This window comes from Gracilinanus agilis, chromosome 6 (assembly GCF_016433145.1).
Source record: "Gracilinanus agilis isolate LMUSP501 chromosome 6, AgileGrace, whole genome shotgun sequence".
In the NCBI taxonomy this organism is placed as follows: domain Eukaryota; kingdom Metazoa; phylum Chordata; class Mammalia; order Didelphimorphia; family Didelphidae; genus Gracilinanus; species Gracilinanus agilis.
In genome coordinates this window covers 15,543,244-15,564,127 of record NC_058135.1, presented here as the reverse complement: position 1 = coordinate 15,564,127, position 20,884 = coordinate 15,543,244, and the positions used below count along the sequence as shown (strand labels likewise).

At 42.5% G+C, this 20,884-nt stretch overlaps 1 protein-coding gene across 1 annotated transcript in view; it reads left to right on the top strand.

The window, feature by feature from the left end:
- PCM1 (pericentriolar material 1) overlaps positions 1-20,884 on the top strand; it is a 105,024-nt gene that overhangs the window by 44,493 nt on the left and 39,647 nt on the right. The window contains exons 10-21 of the mRNA XM_044681276.1: positions 6,168-6,366; positions 7,565-7,741; positions 8,353-8,510; positions 9,447-9,679; positions 11,327-11,481; positions 11,560-11,689; positions 12,000-12,161; positions 13,381-13,571; positions 16,523-16,729; positions 19,218-19,437; positions 19,527-19,672; positions 20,286-20,479. Coding sequence (XP_044537211.1) covers positions 6,168-6,366; positions 7,565-7,741; positions 8,353-8,510; positions 9,447-9,679; positions 11,327-11,481; positions 11,560-11,689; positions 12,000-12,161; positions 13,381-13,571; positions 16,523-16,729; positions 19,218-19,437; positions 19,527-19,672; positions 20,286-20,479 — 2,172 coding nt within the window. The remainder of the gene's footprint in view (positions 1-6,167; positions 6,367-7,564; positions 7,742-8,352; positions 8,511-9,446; positions 9,680-11,326; positions 11,482-11,559; positions 11,690-11,999; positions 12,162-13,380; positions 13,572-16,522; positions 16,730-19,217; positions 19,438-19,526; positions 19,673-20,285; positions 20,480-20,884) is intronic.

Below are 20,884 nucleotides of genomic sequence, written 5' to 3'. Positions count from 1 at the left end.
GTAGAGAAGTCCCATTACATTCGATTGTGCCACAGTATATCAGTTTCTTCTGTGTACAGTATTCTCCTGGTTCTGCTCCTTTTGCTCTGCATCAATTCTTGGAGGTTATTTCAGTTCACATGGAATTCCTCCAGTTCATTATTCCTTTCAGCACAATAGTATTCCATCACCAACAGATACCACAATTTGTTCAGCCATTCCCCAATTGAAGGGCATCCCCTCATTTTCCAATTTTTTTGTCATCACAAAGAGCATGGCTATAAATATTTTTGTACATGGTTTTTTCCTTATTAGCTTTTTGGGGTATAAACCCCACAGTGGTGTGGCTGGACCAAAGGGCAGTCAGTCTTTTAACGCCCTTTGGGCACAGTTCCAAATTGTCTTCCAGAATGGTTGGATCATTTCACAACTCTACCAGCAGTGCATTAATGCCCCAATTTTGCCACATCCCCTCCAACATTTATTACTTTCCTTTGCTGTCATATTATCTAATCTGCTAGGGGGTGAGGTGGTACCTTAGATTTGTTTTGATTTGCATTTCTCTGATTTTAAAAGATTTAGAGTACTTTTTCATGCACTTATTGATAGTTTTGATTTCTTTACCTGAAAATTGCCTATTCATGTCCCTTGACCATTTATCATTTGGGGATTGGCTTGGTTTTTTTCTACAATTTATTTAGCTCCTTATAAATTTGAGTAATTAGACCTTTGTCAGAGATTTTTGTTATAAAGATTTTTTCCCAGTTTGTTGTTTCTAATTTTGGTTGTATTGGTTTTGTTTGTAAAAAAATCAAAACTATTCACTTTGCATTTTGTAATATTCTCTATCTCTTGTTTGATTTTAAAACCTTTCCTTTCCCATAGATTTGACAGGTAAACAAACTATTCTATGTTTACCTAATTACTTATAGTTTCCCTGTTTATATTTAAGTTATTCACCCATTCTGAATTTATCTTGGTGTAGAGTATGAGATGTTGATCTAAACCTAATCTTGCCCTTACTGTTTTCCAATTTTCCCAGTAGTTTTTGTCAAATAGTGGGGTTTTGTCCCCAAAGTTGGGATCTTTGGGTTTATCGTTGTAAGAGGGAAGTTTTAAGTATTTTATAGATATATATTTAAAGTGTGGCTGCCAGGAATCAACAATTCAGGTCGATTACGTAATTAAATCAGACCCAAGTCAGCATCGGGTTAAGGCAGTTTATTTACAATCAGAAAGGTAAAGATGTAGGAATAAAGAGAAAGGGAGAGGCTAGTCCAGGCCTGCACGAGAGAGAAGGTTAAAAGACTAAATAAATGAAGCTGCAAGCCACAAGGCTTAGCAACCAGATAGGCTAGTGCCTACTTAAGGCAGAGTTTAGAAGTGGCCTAGGTAGGCCAAGGAAGTCAGCCTAACTTACCCACGTGACAATACTGAGTAGAAGCTGCCTGAGGTCTCAAGGGAGGTCCTTCAGCATCAAGTTCAAAGCGGGAACTGCCCTCACAGGAAGTAACTAACATACTTAAAGAGATAGTGTCTTTCGTCACTTCCCATGGGTCCACCTCTAATTCAGGTGGACAAATGGAAGTCTCTACACTGATTTGGGCAGTCCCTTGTTCTTGATTTGTTACTTATTGTCACGTGTGGGTAACTCGTCCCCCCTCCCCATTAAGGGAGGTGAGGATTACATCATTTCTATGCCTAGGATGAGTAGGGTTTTGACTATGAATTGGCTAGAGTTAATTCCATTTACACAGTCAAAACCCTACTCATCCTAGGTTTTTCTTTCCTTTTTTTTTATTAGATCAACCAGTACTTTAACTATTTTATTTGTTTTTTCAAAGTACCAGCTTCTAGTCTTATTTATTAATTTAATAGTTCCTTCACTTTCAATTTTGTTAATTTCTCCTTTAATTTTTAGGATTCCTAATTTAGTTTTTACCTGGGGATTTTTATTGTTCTCTTTCTAGTTTTTTAATATGCATGCCCAATTCATTGACCTCTTCCCTCCCTGATTTGTTATGCACTTAGGGATATAAATATCCCCCTGAGTGCTGCTTTGGCTGCATCCCATAGATTTTGATATGATGTCTCCTCATCATTCTTTTCAATGAAATTTTTGTTTCTATGATTTTTTCTTTAACTGATTTTGGAGAATCATATTATTTAATTTCTAATTAATTTTTGATTTGCCTCTCCATGTACCTTTACTAATCATTATTTTTATTGCATTATGATCTGAAAAGGTTGCATTTATTATTTCTGCTCTTTTGCATTTGTTTGCCATGTTTTTATTCTCTAATGCATGGTCAATCTTTGTGTATGTACCATGTGCTGCTGAAAAGAAGGTGTATTCCTTTTTGTCCCTGTTTATTTTTCTCCATATATCTATTAACTCTAATCATTTTAATATTTCATTCATATCTCTTACGTCTTTCAAATTTATTTTTTGGTTTGATTTAGCTAAATCTGATAGACAAAGATTCAGGTCTCCCACTAGTATAGTTTTACTATTTGTTTCCTCCTTGAGCTCTGCCAGTTTCTCCTTTAGAAATTTGTATGCTATACCATTTGATGCATACAAGTTGAGTACTGCTATTTCCTCATTGTCTGCCTTTTATCAGGATATTATTACTTTCTCTTTTAATCAGATCTATTTTTACTTTGGCTTTGTCAGATATCATGATTGTGACTCCTGCCTTCTTTTTCTCAGTTGATGCCCAATAAATTTTGCTTCAGCCTCTTACCTTTATCCTGTGTGTATCTACCTGCCTCATGTGTGTTTCTTGTAGACAATATATGGTAGGATTTTGGTTTCTGATCGACTCTGCTATTTGAGTCCCTTTTATGGGTGAGTTTATCCCATTCACATTCAGAGCTATGATTACCACCTTTGTTTTCCCCATCATTTTGATTTCCTCTCCTAGTCCTGTCCTTTCTTCTTTCACTATTTCCTTTTACACCAGTGTTTTGCTTTTAATCAGTCCTCCTAATCCCCACCTTTATTTTACTTCCCTTCCCACCCCCTCCCTTCTTATTCCCCTTATATTTTTCTTTAGGATCTATTGAATTCCCTCCCCCCCTCTTTTTCCCTCCATTTAGGTACTCCCCGCCCCACTCCCCTGCTAAGTTTTCCCCTCTCAACTTCCCTGTAGGGGAAGATAGAATTCAATACCCCAATTGATCTAGATCCTCTTTTCTCTCAGAGTTGATTCCATATGAGAGTGAGGTTTAAGTATTATCTATTAGCACTCTCTTCCACTCCTTCTTATAATAATATTCTTCCCTTCCCCCCTCCCCTGTGCCTCTTTTTGTAGTATAATTTATCCTATTTTTCTTTTTGCCATCTTCTATTCCCCCCCCTTCTTTTCTTACATATCCCCTTTCTTTCTTACATATCATCTTAAGCCACTTAGTACCCCAACCACTACCTATGAATAATTCTTCTAACTACTATGATAGTTAATACAGTTTTTGAGAGTTACAAATATTTTTCCATATAGGAATATAAACAATTTGACCTTACTGAAACCCTTAAAAAAAATTTTTTTTCCCCTCTCTTTCTTGTTTACTTTTTCATGTTTCTCTTGAATTTTGTATTTGTACACCAAATTTTTCTGTTTAGTTCTGGTCTTTTCTTTACAAATATTTGGAAATCTTCTATTTTGTTACATGCCCATACTTTTTTTACCCTGGAAGTATATAGTCAGTTTTGATGGGTAGATGATCCTTGGTTGTAGACCCAGTTCTCTTGCCTTTCTTAATATATATTCACAACCTTGCAGTCCTTTAGTGTGGAGGGTGCCAGATCCTGCGTATTCCTGATTGGTGCTCCTTGATATCTGAATTGTCTCTTTCTGACTTCTTGCAATATTTTCTCCTTATCTTGGAAGCTCTTGAATTTGGCAATTATATTCTTGAAGGTTGTCTTTGAGGATTAAAGTAGAGGGTGATCTATGGATTCTTTTGATGTCTATTTTGCCCTCTTGTTGAAGAACATCAGGGAAGTTATATTGGATAATTTCTTGTAGTATGATGTCAAGGTTTCTGTTTATTTCCAGGTTTTCAGGTAGGCTTATGATTCTCAAATTGTCTCTCCTGGACCTGTTTTCCAAGTCAGCCATCTTCTCAATGAGATATTTCATGTTTCCTTCTAATTTGTCATTGTTTTAACTTTGCCTTATTAATTCTTGCTGTCTTGTGAGATCATTAGCTTCTACTTGCCCAATTCTAGTTTTTAAAGAGTGATTTTTTCAGCTATGATCTTTTGATGTTCCTTTCAGTCTGGTCTATCCTGCTTTTCATGGCTTCCAGCTGTTTAATTCTGGTCTCTAATTTGCTTATCCTTTCATTTGATTTCTGGGCTTCTTTTTCCAAGTAGGAGATTCTGTCTTTTAAACTGTTATTTTCTTTTTGAACTATTTCCCACTTTTCTTGCCAAGTTTCTTCTTTCTCACTTTCTCACTTGGTTCATCATCTCAAATCTGAGCTCCTCAAGAGCTTGTGACCAATTTCCCTTTTTTGGAAGGTTTGGATGTGTTTTCTTGTTTGTTTTCCTCTGCTGTCTCCTATAGTCTGGAGTTTTTCTCCAGGGTCAGAAGTTTTTTTTTTGTTTGTTTGTTTGTTTTTTTTGTACATGTAGATTGTTGTTCTTGGATGTTGGTGGCCATTTCTATGCTGGTTCTTCTCTTCCCAGTCAGAAGTCTTGAGTGAAGAGAGCAGGCTCACTGTGTATCGAGCTACAGAGAGCCTGCTCTCCTCACTCAAGACTTCTGACTTCTCTGTGTATCAAGCTACAGAGCGGTTTTTGCCCTGAGGCTATTTTTCATTCTTCACTGGGTCTGCTGTGTGCAGCCCTTCTCTACCCTGTCTCTGTGCCCAATCTCAGTGTTCCTCAACCTCTGGGGTCCCGAATCTCGCTGCTCTCAGGGGTAAGTGGTTGGTCCTCAGCCAGTCTCATCCCCTCGCCCCCAGAGCCTGGCAATTGCCCCATGCTCACTCTAACTCTGGCACTGTAGGTGGAGTGGGCAAGGGGTGATCAGTTTGCACTTTGGTAGGAATAATTTTATCCCCTTATAGTGTTGAAATGCCCAAACTCTGCCTACCTTCAAGGCTGCTCCTAGATGAGCCCCTTCACTCGTCTGATTTTGGTTTTTGTCCTTTTGAGGTGCTTTATATCGGTAGGTGGTAAGGAGAGGAAGTCCCTTGATTCTACTCTGTGGCCATTTTAGCCCGGAAGTCCCGGTCCACTGGGTTTTGATAAATAAAATGGTAGAGTTAATAGCATTATACATTCCTTGTGCCCCCTAAATGTGAGAGTAATGGCTGAAAATAGTGTGAGTGCCAAGTGTTCTGGTACTGAGGCCAATGTGCCATCTAATTAAAACCCTTTGTTTTGTGTAAGAGGAAATCAAGGCTCAAGGAATAGTACTCATCAAAACCAGGATTTGAATCCAAGTCCTCTAACTCTAGACTCGGTGCTCTTTGTTCTTTTTCTATATAAGGACCAATCCTGCACCTAAGAGAGAACTTTGAATGGGAGGAGATTCAGAGTGTGTGTGTGTGTGTGTGTGGTGGGGAGTGGAGTTATTTAATTTCAGCCAAGGGAAACTCTGGTTTTTCTTACTTTAATAAAGTTAATAATATAATAAGAGTTTTTCATATTTTAATTATTTCAACTCCATGGCTTTTTAAGGTCTCTTCCAGTTCTGAACTATGATGATAAGATTCTTTAAGGCCAGATGCATTTCTGAGCAAGTTGAGAAGAAATCTCCCCACCTCTTCTGAGGTCCCCTGGGTGCTTTGATTGCATGGTCCAGAATGGGTATATCCCAGCCCCCATCTATGTTTTATAGCAGCCTTGGCTTTTCTCATTCACTTTTGCTCATTGTTTTCACTGGTAGTCAGAAGAAACTAAATACTGTGATAGTGGTGGGAAGATTGAGGGACCAGGGAATGCAGAAGGGAACCTGGGAATGGGACCTAAACTCTTTAGGGGAAGGGCTAGGGTTTGTAGTATATGTGAGCCAACTGACAATTGTAGTGGCAATTGTAATTTCAGTGGGGGACCAAATGGATGGATGGATTCAAGAGTGGGTGGGTGGGCAGAAGAATGGGTGGATGGCTTGGTATCACTGAACATGGTCATATTTTGGGGTCCAACTAATGTTGTTTTTTCCTGTTCCTAGTTTTGCCTTCTCCTTCCCCTCAGAGGAGTGTGGATCAAAGGAGCACAGGTTCAGTGGCCTCTGCCCCAGTGGGCTTGGTCCCAGCCACCAATGGAGAGTCTGCCAGTCATGCCCCCTCAGCTGCTTATCCTCCTGACACTGTGGTTTCTCAGAATGAAAGTGAGAATGAGGAGCGTCTGAACCCTTCAGAAAAGCTCCAGTAAGGGCAAGATACCCATGTTAGAGACTCAGTGTGGAGGGAAGAGTTGGGGACACAGTTAGAGTTGGGTTTTACCACCATTGTGGAAAAGATGTTTGGGACACTAGGTTGTACAGCTGTTAAAGGTTCCCGAATGCTGATGAAATGGGGGGAGATTTATTTTTGCTTTGAGTCTTTTCAGAGAAATGCAGGCTGGGAGGTGGATGGGGATGTTGTCACCAATAGGCAGGCTTTGTTTCACCTAATTTTACATTCAAGGATCAGGAGTCAATTGGCATGCCCTTTGAATCACTATCAGACATTGAAGTATTTCTGGCTGTGCTAGCTTGAAGTGGGGATTTTTGTAGATTAGAAACAAAACCAATAGCTCCTGGAAAGAAATAGCCAAGAAAACCCTAATCTCTCCCTAACTGTAAGCCTTTCCTAAACCTTCTTATTTCTATCAGAGAGTGGTTCTCTCTCTACCACATGGTTTAATTATTTTCTTACTATAGCTCTACTCACTTAATTAAAATATAGACTATATCTATATATAGATATATAGACTATGGCTGACCAGTTTTGACTTTGGGGCCTATACTCAGTTCAGGATGTATTAAAGGTGTTTTGTTTTTTTTCAAGCCCTTACCTTCTGTCTTGGATTCGATACTGTGTATTGGTTCTAAGGCAGAAGAACAGTAAAGGCTAGGCAATGGGGTTTAAGTGACTTGCCCAGGGTCACATAGCTAGGAAGTGTCTGAGGCTACATTTGAACCCAGGACCTCCCATCTCTGGGCCTGATTCTCAATCCATTGAGCTACCCAGCTGCTCTTACGACGTATTAAATCTTGACTCATGCTACACACTACTAATGAAACCTTAGGGGGAAAGGTATGCATTCTTTGTGGGGTTTTTGCTAAAATAAATGCTTAGACACATGAGGCAACTAGGTGGAGCAGTGGTAAGAGAGCCCTGGGGTCCAGAAGACCTACGCTCAAATCTGGCCAGATATACTTCTAGCTGGGTAACTGAGCAAGCCATTTGCCTCTGTCTGCTTCATTTCCTCATCTGTAAAGTGGGAATCATTATAGCATCTACATCAAGGTTATTGTGAAAATCAAATGAGAGAATATATTTAAAATCACTTGGGCAATCTCAAAGCATTCTCTCAAGTGCTAACTAGGATATTTGAAGATGATGATCTCTATCTGTCCTGTAGAAAATTGAATGAAGTTCGGAAAAGACTGAATGAATTAAGGGAATTAGTTCATTATTATGAACAGACATCAGACATGATGACCGATGCTGTGAATGAGAACACCAAGGATGAAGAAGAGACTGAGGAGTCTGAATATGACTCTGACCATGAGAACCCTGGACCTGTGACCAACATCCGGTGAGAAGCAGCTTTCTAGTTCTCCTCTGCAATTCAAGGCTTTCTGAGTGGATCACCTTGTGGGCCTTGGGTTGTAAAATGAACAAATAAGGGACATCACATCAGGGGATGGTGGGTTCAGTCCCTGCATGTAGTCCTGAGGTTTTCAGAAGCCCAGAATCTGAGAACCCTATGAGGCCCCTTCTAGGCTTCAGGTACCTATCTCACGCAGGGGAGCCTGAAGCACCTGGAAGTCAGTGAATGAAGGAGTAAAGGCTTACATATTCCCTGGGAACCAGGTCTAGGGCTTAGGACTGAGGGTTCTGTCCTCAGGTAGCTTCTGCTCTATCAGGAGAGGACGTCCGGTAAGGACTCTGGGATGTACATGGGGACATCTTGGCTTTCCTCATTCTCCATGATATTCATAGTTCTCACTGACATCTTTCCTAAAACATGCATCAGGTGACCTGGGTACAGAGTGAGAGCAGGTGACTATTTCCTTTGGAGGGATGGATGCCCCGTTGTTGCTGAGGCAAAATGTGTCAAGGCTCATCCGGAAATGGAAGGCTTTGACTTTGCTGAATGGGATCCCTGAAAATAAACATGCTCTCAAGGACTTTTACTCTCTTTAGAAACCCCCAGGGTGCTGCAGGATGGACAGAAGTTAACAGCAACACAAATGCCCAGTGTGTCACCAACAACAGGGATAGCCGATCACTCACTACAAACTGTGAAATCAACAATAGAACTGCAGCAAACTTATGTCCTCGGAACATGTCATCCTCTCTCGGTGAGTGCTTGTGACATTCACTCACTCTCTCATGTTAAAACTTCAGGAGCTCCCCATCACCTCTGAGAGCAAATACAAAATGCTCTGTCTGGCACTCAAAGCTCTTCCATCATCTAATCCCTCCTCCCTTTCCAGTTTTCTTACATGTCATTCCTCCACAAATACTTTTCCATCCAGCCTCCTGGTATTTTTTATTTTATTTTATTTTATTTTGACTTTTAACCTCTGTTCTAGTCAATACTTTGTAGTGATTTCAAGGCAGAAGAGCAGTAAGAGGTAGGCAATAGGAGTTAACTGACTTGTCCAAGGTCACACAGCTAGGAAGTGTCTAAGGCTATCTCTATCTTCTATCTCTAGGCCTGGCTCTCTATCCACTGAGCCATCTACCTGCCTCCTGCCTATTCTTCAAATAAGACCCTGCATCTTCTGGGTCCATTCTCTCTGACTGTTTCTCAGGTCTGGAACACCCCTCCACCAAGCCTCCCTAGCTTCCTCTAAGTCTCAACTAGAATTCTACCTTTTTTTTTTTTTTTTTAAACCCTTACCTTTTGTCTTGGAATCAATACTGTGTATTGGTTCCAAGGCAGAAGAGTGGTAAGGGCTAGGCAATGGGTGACTTGCCCAAGGATGCAGAGCTAGGAAGTGTCTGAGGCCAGATTTGAACCCAGGACCTCCCATCTCTGGGCCTGGCTCTCAATTCACTGAGCCACCCAGCTGCCCCCTAAAATTCTACCTTCTATAGGAAGCTTCCCCAGTATCTCCTAATTGAAGGGCCTTCCCCCCATTCAGTATTTCTAATTTATCTTCTATATGACTTGGTTTGACATATTTGTTTGTCGTCCTTCCTCTCCATTAGACTATGGGCTCCTTGAGACTTTCTGACATGTAGTAGATGCTTAATCAGTATCTCTTGATTGTGGTTGGTTTTCCATGTAGAATGTCGCTATAACAGAGAGGGAGAACAAGATATTGAAGGAGGGCATGGTGAAGATGAGGAGGAAGAGGAAGAAGCAGAAGAGGATGGAGGCAGTGAAGCCTCCTTATCCAGTCATAGAAGTAGCCTGGGGGATGACGCTCCTGAGGATGCTGAATTCGAGCACAAAATCAGCAGACTTATGGCTGCCAAGCAGAAACTGAGACAGTTACAGGATCTGGTTGCTATGGTACAGGTGAGGCTGGTGGAATTTGAAATCTATTCTGTAAGGCAATCTGAACTTATACTGTCCCAAGAAGAAGGATGCATATGTGTGTGTGTGCATGTGTGTTCAATAGTTTAGAATAGAAGATAATGATAGTTACTTAGCTCACTGCTTGAGAGCCAGAATTGTTTTCCTTTTTGTTTTCACATCCCTAAATATATATTACAGTGCCTGGCACATATGAATCAATTAAGTACTGTTTGCTTGATTGAGCAGACTTCAGGTGAAATGGGTTGAGTTAATCCTGAACATGGTGAACAAAATTGGGTCAGAAATCAAAGGTCTGGTGATGCCCTCCCTCTCCCTTGCTTATTACTCCATGCTACAAGTGGATTATCCCTCCTCTCTGGGAAGAGCTCCCTTTTTAAAAAAAAGAACTTCCCTTAAATTTTTTTTTCCTTCCTAGTTGTGTGACCCTGGGCAAGTCACTTGACCCCATTGCCTACCCTTACTACTCTTCTGCCTTGGAACCAATACAGAATATTGATTCCAAGATGGAAGGTAAGGGTTAAAAAAATTTTTTTTTTAATTGATGGCTTTTTATGTTTACATCACATTTATTTCCAGATGTCTTCCTACTTACTTATCCCACCCTTGCAATGAAGATTTTTTTAAAAGAAAAAGCTTGCAAGATGTACCCACTCTTGGACTTTATTGGACAACCTAGGTCTAAGTGTTTATTTCTTTGATCTTAACTCAATTGGACCTTAACATGAGCTGCCACACATTCTGTTTGAGGTGCTTCTATGAATGATCCTGCTGAATCAGATTCAAGGCTTAGTAGACAACCCTGACTTGACTTAGTACAAGCCATTGAGTTCTTCTGGGGAAGCAAAGGCCTTCTGTCCATTGAAGGATTCCTCTGGGTGTTGACTCACGATGTATTTTGTAGACAAAATCCTAAAGCACCTGTAGGCCATATGACACTGGTTTTCTTGTAGTGGTGATGGGTTTGTTCAAAATGACTTTTGTTCTCCATTATCCTATCTGGTTATCTGGGCAACTACAGGTGAAGTATATGAAGTCAAAGGTAACTTTTGTGGAATCAGTGGTAGGAATTTGAAGAATAAGGACATATTCAGACGTGGCAGAGGACAAAGGAATGAAAATAAATGTAGCTGTTGAGCATGGCCTCTGAGCTTCTGTAACTTCGTGACTTGTCCATGCATTTCTCTTCCTCCCACTGTTCTTTGTAGATCAGAAAATCTGTAAAGTCTCAATTTTTTCTGCTCTTATAAAGTCAGTGAGGACTGCATTAGATCCAGGCTCAGCAAACTGTTTTTGTGCAGTTTTTGAGCTTTATTTATCGGGTTTATAACAAAACTTAAAAATGTAAAAAAAAAAAAATCTTAATTGGAGGAGGGCTGTTCAAAAACATTCAGCAGGCCAAATTTTTGGCCACTTTGATGCCCTGCAATTCCAGGATGCTGACTTATAGCTCATCATCTGCTTACGTTAAGGAAATGGACTTCCCTCATTACTGGAAGCCTGGTATTCAAGACCAGAAATATTTGGTTAAGTCACTGTTCTCAAATCTCATTTCATCTTCTTTCAACGCATTGGAGTTTCTAGATTGCATTAGCCAAACTGGTGGCTTTTGTGACAATTTTGTTGTAGGATGATGATGGAGAGCCTGGAGCCACCCCTGCCAGCGCATCTAACTTAGGGGACTTCTTTCCAGTAGAAGAGCAAGAGGCTAAGCAGCGCTCTAATAACACAAGAGCCAACACCAGTAAAACCCAGAAGGATACTGGGCTCAATGGAAAGGCAAGGTATGGCCGGTCAACCATGGGGCTTCCTAGCTTTGACACCTGGGCAAGGGTTAAATATGGCACATCCCTTTATTGCAGAGAGAAATTCTATGAAGCCAAATTGCAGCAGCAGCAGAGAGAGCTCAAACAGCTGCAGGAAGAGAGAAAGAAGCTGATTGAGATTCAGGAAAAAATACAAGCACTCCAGAAGGCGTGTCCTGACCTTCAGGTAGCTCAGGCATGGGGCTGTTCCTGGGCCAGCCTCAGGCAGGTGTCCTATATGAGGTTTTCTCAGGGTGAGAGCAGGGTCTGAGAAAAGGGGCCTCCCTTCACCTCCCTGTGGTATCGGTGCTGGGAACTTGCCATCTGTGTGTGGGATTCCTGGTTTGTCTGGCTCTTTGTGGAGGTGGGTTTTGGTGGGGGGTGATTGCAGAACACAGGGGGCTGTGCCATCAGGTGGAGTCTTATACTTTGCACAATGCCAGGTGAAGCAGTGAAAGGTAATCGTTGATAGAAGGTTTAATTAATTCACTTTTCAGCTTTCTGCTGCCAATGTGAGTAACTGTGGCACTTCCAAGAAGTACACACCAGCTGTGACCTCAACCCCAGCTGTGAATGAGAGCCAGAATAGCCCCACAAACAAATCAGGATTTGTTGCAGAAGATCCTTCGGCCACAGTGGCGGTGGCTGCAGATAATGAGGTAAGCTCAAAACAGCCATGCACATAGTGTACCCTTCCCACCAAAGCAAGACATAGGGGGAGCGAGAATGCTTTGGAGTTTTTTTTATGATCTTCAGCCCTAAACTGAGTCAAAAATGATTATAAACTTGTGCCCAAGGCACATTTGGTTCCATTTCATAGTGATTTCTCTGGAGGGAAATTCTTTGAGGGTGAGATTATCTTAAATTCTATTTTTCTTATAGAAAAGTGTGGGAAATACTTGTCTGTTACTTATTTTCATCAACTTAAGTAAATGTCTGAAATATTTCTTATTATTGAAATGCCATCTTATTTTTAATATTTTATTTCCCCCATTACATATAATAATAATTTGTAACATAGATAATCCAAAATGTTGAGATCCAAATAGTCTTCCTCCTTCCTTTTGTCCCCGCTCCCTGAGATGGTAAGCAATTCGATCTATGTTATACATGTGTGATCCCACAAAATATATTTCCGTTTTGGTTATGTTGTGAAAGAAGACACATATAAAACATACACAGACCCACAAAATAGAGTGAAAAATTGTTTGGATTGGCACTCAGACTCCATTGGTCCTCTCTCTGGAGGTGGATGATAGCATTTTTCATCCTGAGTCCTTTAGAATCACTATGGATCATTGTATTGTGGAGAAAAGCCCAGTATTGTGTGCAATGTTGACTGTCATCTTGACCTTCATCATATGTACCTTTTGTTTCCCTATCTGTAGCATTTCTTAAGTGACTACTGTTGGCCTGCCAAGCACTGTGCCAAGTACTGTTAGCAAAGCTACTGAAGGAAATGACAAAAAGGGAGTTTTCCTTTGAAATTTATGGCTTTTTTCCATATTTTCAGCCCTGAAAATTGCTGCTGTTGTTTTTTTAACCCTCACCTTCCACCTTAGAATCAATACCGTATATTGTTTCCAAGGCAGAAGAATGGTAAGGGCTAGGCAGTGGGACTTAAGTGACTTGTCCAGGGTCACACAGCTGGGAAGTGTGATGCCAGATTTGAACCTAGGACCTCCCATCTCTAGGCCTGGCTCTCAACCCACTGAGCCACCTAACTGTCTCCCCTACCTCCCCCCCCACCCCACCCCCCCCATTGCTTTTTTTAAAGGGTAAATCAAGGAATAATTATTGGTGACAAATATTTGTCCAGGTGATTTGTTGGAACTGATTCTAGTTTCTTTCTTTCTTTCTTTTTTTTTTTTTTAATAGTTGTGGTCAGAGATGCGAAGACATGAGATTTTAAGGGAAGAATTGCGACAAAGAAGAAAACAGCTTGAAGCACTCATGGCTGAGCACCAGCGGAGGCGAGATTTAACAGAGACAGCATCCACAGCTGCAGTTTCAGTCAGAAGTGATGGCTCTGAGAATCCATGCACTCCACAGCAAAGCAGAACAGAGAAGTAAGATCCGCACCCCAATCTGCTTGTTCCAAAGACATCATCTCTTTAACCAACTCTCAGAGCCCTCTTTTAGGTACCACCCCATTTGATCCTTGGTCTAGTGCAGTGATGGTAGTAACCCTTGTTTGGGGTTCAGAAGATTCGGGTTGATTGCCGTGGTTAGTAGCTTAATGAACTTGGGCGAGGCAGTTGTCCCTTGGTTTACTTCATTGCTGAAATGCAGAGGAAAGTACTTGACCCAAGCCAGCCTTTTGGAGGTGTTGAGAGGGAAGCCCTCACTAACCTTATTCTGAGTACATTCTGAATGGGAATAGTTAATTGGATGGGTCTCTTGAATGTTTGGCGTTGTTCCTTTCCTCCTCACAACAAGATAATAGTGAGCTCTGTGAGCCATCTTGTCCTTTTTATTTTTGTCCCTTAATTTCTTCTGTCTTTAGAAGGCTGTTGTATTGATATCTTGTGAAGCATCTTGTTCTTAAGTGCTCTTTAAATAGGAGTGGTAGCATTGTCTTAAGAAAGCTCTTAGCTCGGCTATGTCTGCCCAGGGTGAGAGTAACTCTGGTGCCATTCTTTCAAAACTTGGCCTCATGTTTCTGTTCATCCTGAAGGGTCCTCAGGCTACTGGTGGTGCCATTGCACAGAGTACTAAACCTGGAGTCAGGAAGACATGAATTCAAATTTGGCCTCAGACACTTGCTGTTTGGTCTGGGCAAATCCCTCTTTGCCTCTGTTTCCTCAAAAGGGGATAAGAATAGCCCCATACTTTTGTGACGATATAAGAAGATAATATTTGCATGGTATTTGGCACAGTGCCTGACACATAGGTACTATATGAATGTTATGTAGTAGCAGTAGTATTCTACCTAATGTTAGTTTATTATTATTATCTTTCCCTTACTGCTTATCTTCTTTACATGTTTTGAAATATCTAAGTTGATGAGTTCCCTCTAAATGCACACATGACTCTGGACACCTTCCCTTCTCCTCCTCTATATATCTTCAGAATGGAACAAGCTCTGGAGAGCTCCCCATTCTTGCTAGGCCAGGTTCCTCTATAGAATTCTGGAAGACAAGCTCTTCCTTAGGCCCTTTCAGATTTGGGCTCCACAAAGCAAGGGGCATGTCAGATGGGCAGACTTTTCATCTCCTCTTTGTTAGAGTATTCCTACTTGTGGCTCCTCAGAAGAACCATGCTTGGAAAAGAGAACAGTTCTCCCTTTGGGCCAAGAAAATGCTCATTAGCTTTGGGCCCAGAGGGGCTCCCGATAGCATCTGGGGTAGGGGAAGGTCTCCTCCATTTTACATGATGCTTTGGCAGGCTTGTGATCATCTCCCTGCACTCCCATTTTTCTTCTTCCCATCTTCAGTGGTACCCTTCCTGCTCTAATGGAATACAGCTTCCTCTTTGGAGGCCTTGTTCTCTTCCTCCTTGAACTCATCCCAATGAGGCCGCATGAGCCTTTTGGCATGGCTTCAGCATAGGCCTGCTGGACATTCTACTTCCAGAGCCCAATTCTGGGACTTAGCTAGGTAGCTGTCACCATCACTCACCTTCTTTGAGGCTGCTCAAAAGGCACTACTACCTGGGGGATGTTGTCTATAGGTTAGCCATGGTTCTGCGAATTTGTGTGTAGAGATATGTCAGGCCATATCTTTTTATGACTTTTTAGATTTGGTCCCCATTAGCATAAGTTTTGCAGAACATAGTGCAGAGAGGACTGGGCCTACCTCCCCAGGGTTGTTGGGAGTTCTCTGAAAAATACTCAGCATGGTGTCTGGCACATAGTATATGCTTTATAAATGCTTGTATTCTTTCCTTTTAATCTTCACAACCACTTTGGGAGGTGTAAGTGTTGTTACTATTTTTTTAAACCCTTACCTTCTGTCTTACTATCATTCTAAGGCAGAAGAATAGCAAAGGCTAAACAGTCAGGTTTAAGTAACTTGCCTAGAGTCACACAGCTAGGAAGTTTCTGAGGTCATATTTGAGCCCAGCTCCATGTAAGTGCTAATTATTATCTTGAATTTACTGTTGAGGAAACTGAGGCATCAGGGACCTGGCCATCGTCTGAGGCTGGATTTAAAAATAACAATAGCTTACGTTTATATAGTACTTATTATGTGCCAGGCACTGTGCTAAGTAAGTGCTTTACAATTATAATCTCCTTTGTTCCTCCACATCGATGACCCCCCTCGTCCCTCCCATTTTATAGATGAGGAAGCTGAGGCAAATGGAGGCGATGTTACTTGCCCAGGGTGACACATCTAGTAAGTGTCTGGGTCTGAATTTGAACTCGGCTCTTCCCCACTCCAGGCCTGGAACTCTACCCAAGGCACACACTTCCCTTCTACCCCGACTACCCACCCACCGTCTTTAGTGCCTTTCTGGACTTTTCTACTATTATTTTACTTGCCGGTTTTCAGTGTTCTCCTTGGTAATCTTACTTGGGGGCCATACATAGGTCACCATCTTCTTTCACTTACATCCTTTTTAGTTTAATGTCCTTTTGATTAGAGTCAGCAGACTCGGGGCAAATACATTTTTACCACCCTCTTGTAGAGGCATTCCTTCCCTGGCCACCTGGCATCTTTTGATGCATTCACCAATGATGACAGCACCATCTGAGTTCCTGAGGCCTTCACCTTCATTCCTGTGAAACTCCAAAGAGCCCAGACCTGATAGGAGAATCACATGCCTAGATCTAAAAATTGGGGCTTGAGGGTGGCTGCCAGATCTCTATTCTTTTTCGCTTGTCTACCCTGGCAACAACTGAAGGGGAGAGATAGCTACAGGGAAATAAGACTGAAGCTATAAAGACTAGTATGGGGAGGCAAGGGGACAGCACCTTCTTCAGTTTGGCATTTGCCATCCCATGTTTATAACAGGAATTATTACTGAAGATAATTGGCATGTGTGCAAAATTGACTGTATTTTATGTCATAATCATTAGAACAATGGCAACATGGGGAGGTTCTACCCAGTGTGCCCTGGATGAAGAAGAAGGTGATGAAGACGGCTATCTTTCTGATGGAGTTGTTCGAGGGGAAGAAGAGGAGGAGGAGGAAGAACAAGATGCCAGCTCAAATGATAACTTTCCTGTGTATCCTCCTAACAGTGTGACTCATAATCCATATGGTGTAAAGGAAAACAAGGATAGGTTAGTTGGGGGCCTGTTCTCTTGTGGGGCACGTTGGAGACTTGCATCAGAGTAGAGTGGAAAGAACGCTGAGCCAGGAGGCAGGCAGTCCGGCTTCCCATTTTGGACCTTACTACTGCCCGTATTTGTAAAAAGTCAGGCAAGAAGGAGTTTGGCCTGGATGATTCACAAGATCAAAGGGTCTTAAAAATATCCCAAACGGTCTAGAAGATGGGAATGCTTCCAGGGAATCCTACATCCTGAGTACCTCTGTATCCAGCGCTCTGCTTTATTTGACATAAACCAAATTAGAAGCATCCCAAAGAAAGAAACTCAGGAATGTGTGGATTTGGGTAAATGGCCCAGTTTGGTTTTTTTCCTTTCCAGTGATCCTTGTTTTAAGGAGTAATACTTAGTTCCTAGCTTTCCCAGGCCCTTAGTATAGCTACATTTGCATTAGAATTTAAGTCATTTATCTTGAAACCTGTGCCATTTCTCAGTGTTGTTATGGTCTTCTCTGGAAGAGGGAAAGTGTGTTCTCTAGTCATTTGTTTGAAAACAAAAAACTCTGACTTCCATCGTTTTTTCAACTTCCAGTAAATCATGCTGTATCTTAATTTTCCCAAAACATTGTGAAATGTTGTTAGGGATGTATAGCAGCAGAAGAACCTTAGGCAGCATTTCCACATTCAAATACTTGTCAGGTCTGAAAGGTCTCATTTACACAAACAGTCATCCTTCAGGATGAAGCTGTTGTTGATATGACTCTGATTGAGTTGTTCTTGGTCATTTCCTGCTTTTCCCCCTCTGCCCTCCCACTGGGGAAGTACAGATAGACCTGTTGCTGTCCTTAGTCACAGGCCTTTGCGGGTAGATGCTGTAGCTTCTTCAGTCCCTCTCTTTGGGAATTGCTTACTGTCCGCAACCGAAACCATTGTCATAGTTGACTGAGGATTCCAAAGGCCTCAGTTACATACTCATGTGCCTGAAGTGCCCTCATTTCTATATTAGTTGTAGAAAGCCCTGGATCTATGACTTCACTAGCAAATGAAAGCTGACAGAACTCCCCTTGTGCCAGTGACACTTTACCTTGCTGTCTGAGAGCATGATCTAGAGCCGGGGTGCCCACCTCAGATGGAAATGGGGGACACAGCTGTATAAAGGGATTCTTCACATTAATTAATTAGCCTAGTGATATTATCTGTGTTTGATAGTACTTTCATTGATTTTGTTACCTCTTTCCCCAATGACATTTTAATCTGGTTCAGATCCATTGGCCTGACATTTGGGTTTAAAGGCATATCTTCCGATTGAGCTTTCTATTCCCTTTCCCTCTCATAGAAATAATGTTAGAAATGGTTTTCTCTGCTTCCCCATGCATCTTGTTTTTCAAAATACTTGTCTCCCCTGGTTCGCAGTGAAAAACTGAAGCCAAAACTGTCTCCCCCAGCCACAGTTGCTAATAAAAAACAAATGGAAGGGGCAGCTAGATGGCCCAATAGATAGAGAATCAGACCTGGAGACTGAAGGTGTCCTGTGTTCAAATTTGGCCTCAGACACTTCTAGCTATGTGAACCTAGACAAGTCACTTGGCTCTTAATTGCCTAGTCCTTACCACTCTTTTGCCTTGGAGCCAATTATTAAGACAGAAGGTAAAGTGGTGGGTGTGTGTGTGTGTGTGTGTGTGTGTGTGTGTGTATTTTTAATGAGATGGAGTATTTCAGTGAGCTTTTCCTCTCTGGAATTTAAAGTTGGGTTTTTAGCATCCTAGTGTCTAGGTCAAAGAGATAGGTCAAAATGGGGAGGAGATTCTGCTCATCCAGTTCTTTGTTCTTTGGGAGAAAAGAGGATTGATGCAACCTTCCCATAGGGTTCATTTGGCTCTGGGTAAAGAAATAGACTGGCAGGATCTTTCCTCAATTGAGATCCCTTTGGAGTGATCCAAAGAGAGAGGAAAAGAAGATCTCCAAGACTTGCGTCCATGAGCTGTGGGACTGGTGAGTTCTCACAGTATGTCAGTTCCTTGTTCACATAAAAATCCTGGCTTTCTGGCTTTTGGCCTGTCTGTGAAGAATCTCAAAGGTGCCAAGTACTCCCTTATGTTCTGGTTGGTCAGGATTCGCTTTCCCTTCTGTATCTAAAGAGCAGGTGGGTAGCAGCTCACAATTCAGAAAGAACAGGTGGCTTATCGGACTGACATCTCAGTAAGGTGAACTCCCATGTTGGCTGGCCTAAGCAGAACGTACAGCAGCCCAAATGGGTTTTGTGGAAATGTTCAAGGAGAGCACAGCTAAAGGCTCAGTGGGTTCTCAGAAGCTGCTATGGCCAGTAGTGTGCCATCACTGATGTCAGGCTCTAGGCCCTCTTATCTGTGATCCAGGGTAAGCCCCTCAAGGACATAGATGCACAGCTGAGGTTGCAGGGACAGCAGAAGGCGCTGGGTCTCCCCAGATTCCTACACATCTCCAAGATGGCACTTACTCTGCACATATTATCAATTACCCCACAGGTGGAAGGCCAGCCGCCCTCTTTCTGCAGATGGAAATTACCGTCCCCTGGCCAAGGCAAGGCAACAGAATGTCAGTATGCGGCGTCAGGAGAACCTCCGCTGGGTGTCGGAACTCTCGTATGTAGAAGAGAAGGAACAGTGGCAGGAACAAATCAATCAGCTCAAGAAGCAGCTGGATTTCAGCGTCAGCATTTGCCAGACTCTGATGCAAGATCAGCAGGTGGGCTGGCTGGGGCCCTGAGGTGGGTGCTGGGAGCCAGGGGACCTCACCTGACCTATCAGGAACAGGGCCTTTCTCTTCCTTCCCAGACTCTGTCCTGTTTGCTGCAGACCCTGCTCACAGGGCCATACAGTGTCATGCCCAGCAACGTAGCATCGCCCCAGGTCCATCTCATCATGCACCAGCTAAACCAGTGCTATACTCAGTTAACATGGCAGCAGAATAACGTTCAGAGGTAGGAAGCCGTTCTTTTCCTCCTAGAGTGCCAGGCTGTCTTGCCCTGGCTCTGATCTGGTCAAGGGCAGCCACAGAGCAAGTACTCCTCTTCAGTGCTAGTGGGGCCTTCTGTACTGTACTGTATGGGTGAGATGACAGATGCAAGGGGGCAGGTTGGGGGTGGGGGGGGGGAACGGTTGTTTGACTTCTTAATTGTGAAGATGAGATACAGGACAACTAGTTTTAATTTCTGCCACTAATGAGTTACTTCTCTGGCCTCATGATTCCCATCTTTCCTAATTGAGTGGCCTACATGTGGTGATGGGAGTGAGGGGTGCTTGGGTGGCCTAGAAATTTCATGTTGGAGGTAGTGCCAGGCCTTCCATGAAATAGCTGGTGGAGCTGCTTCCCTGGCCTCAGAGTAAAAGAAATGGGAAATGTCTCCCCCACCATGAAGCATGGGAAATGCCTAGAGGCAGTGATGTCCAAGGGTACATTTCCTTGTGTCCAGCAGCCCTGGTCCCATGCTCCCCCCTCCCAGGCACTTCCCATCATCCCTTAGTGTCCTTCCTTCTGGGATAAGAACAGACATAGACGAGGTCTTTGTAAAGGCATGGTTGTCTTCTTTCTAGGCTGAGACAGATGCTGAGTGAGTTGATGCGCCAACAGGAACACCGGGGGCCGGAAAAGGCAGGCAGGAAGGGGCGTGGCAGCAGCGCGCCACCACCACCTTCTCCAACTTTGTTCTGTCCCTTCAGCTTCCCTGCCCAGCCCATGAGTCTCTTTAATCTTCCAGGACTGTCCCATTTCTCTTCATTTGCACCAGGTATGTTTGAAAAAGCATGAAGGGATTTCACATCAGTGGTGCACTGCTGGGAATTAGGGGCCTTTTGGTAAAGACTGCTGCTCAGTGGGATTCTGTATTTTCAAAGACTGTTGTCTATGTGTTCATACTCCAGATCTCCTGTTTCTTACTCGACTCTTCACCCAGGAATTTGTCTCTTCTTCCTTCCAGGGCTCCTGAAGCCCACCTCTGAGGTTTCCCAGTAATCTTTTTCTTACCCATTTCTAAGAGAAAGGAGATGAGGCTTAGCTTTTGGGGAGGGTTATTAATGCTGACAGTGCAACTGGGTTTTTTCCTGAAATGTATGTGAAGCTGTTTATTAGATACTGACATGCCTCCTGTTTGTTAAGGTTGATACACACTAGAAAGACCAAGTTGGCTTTTCCC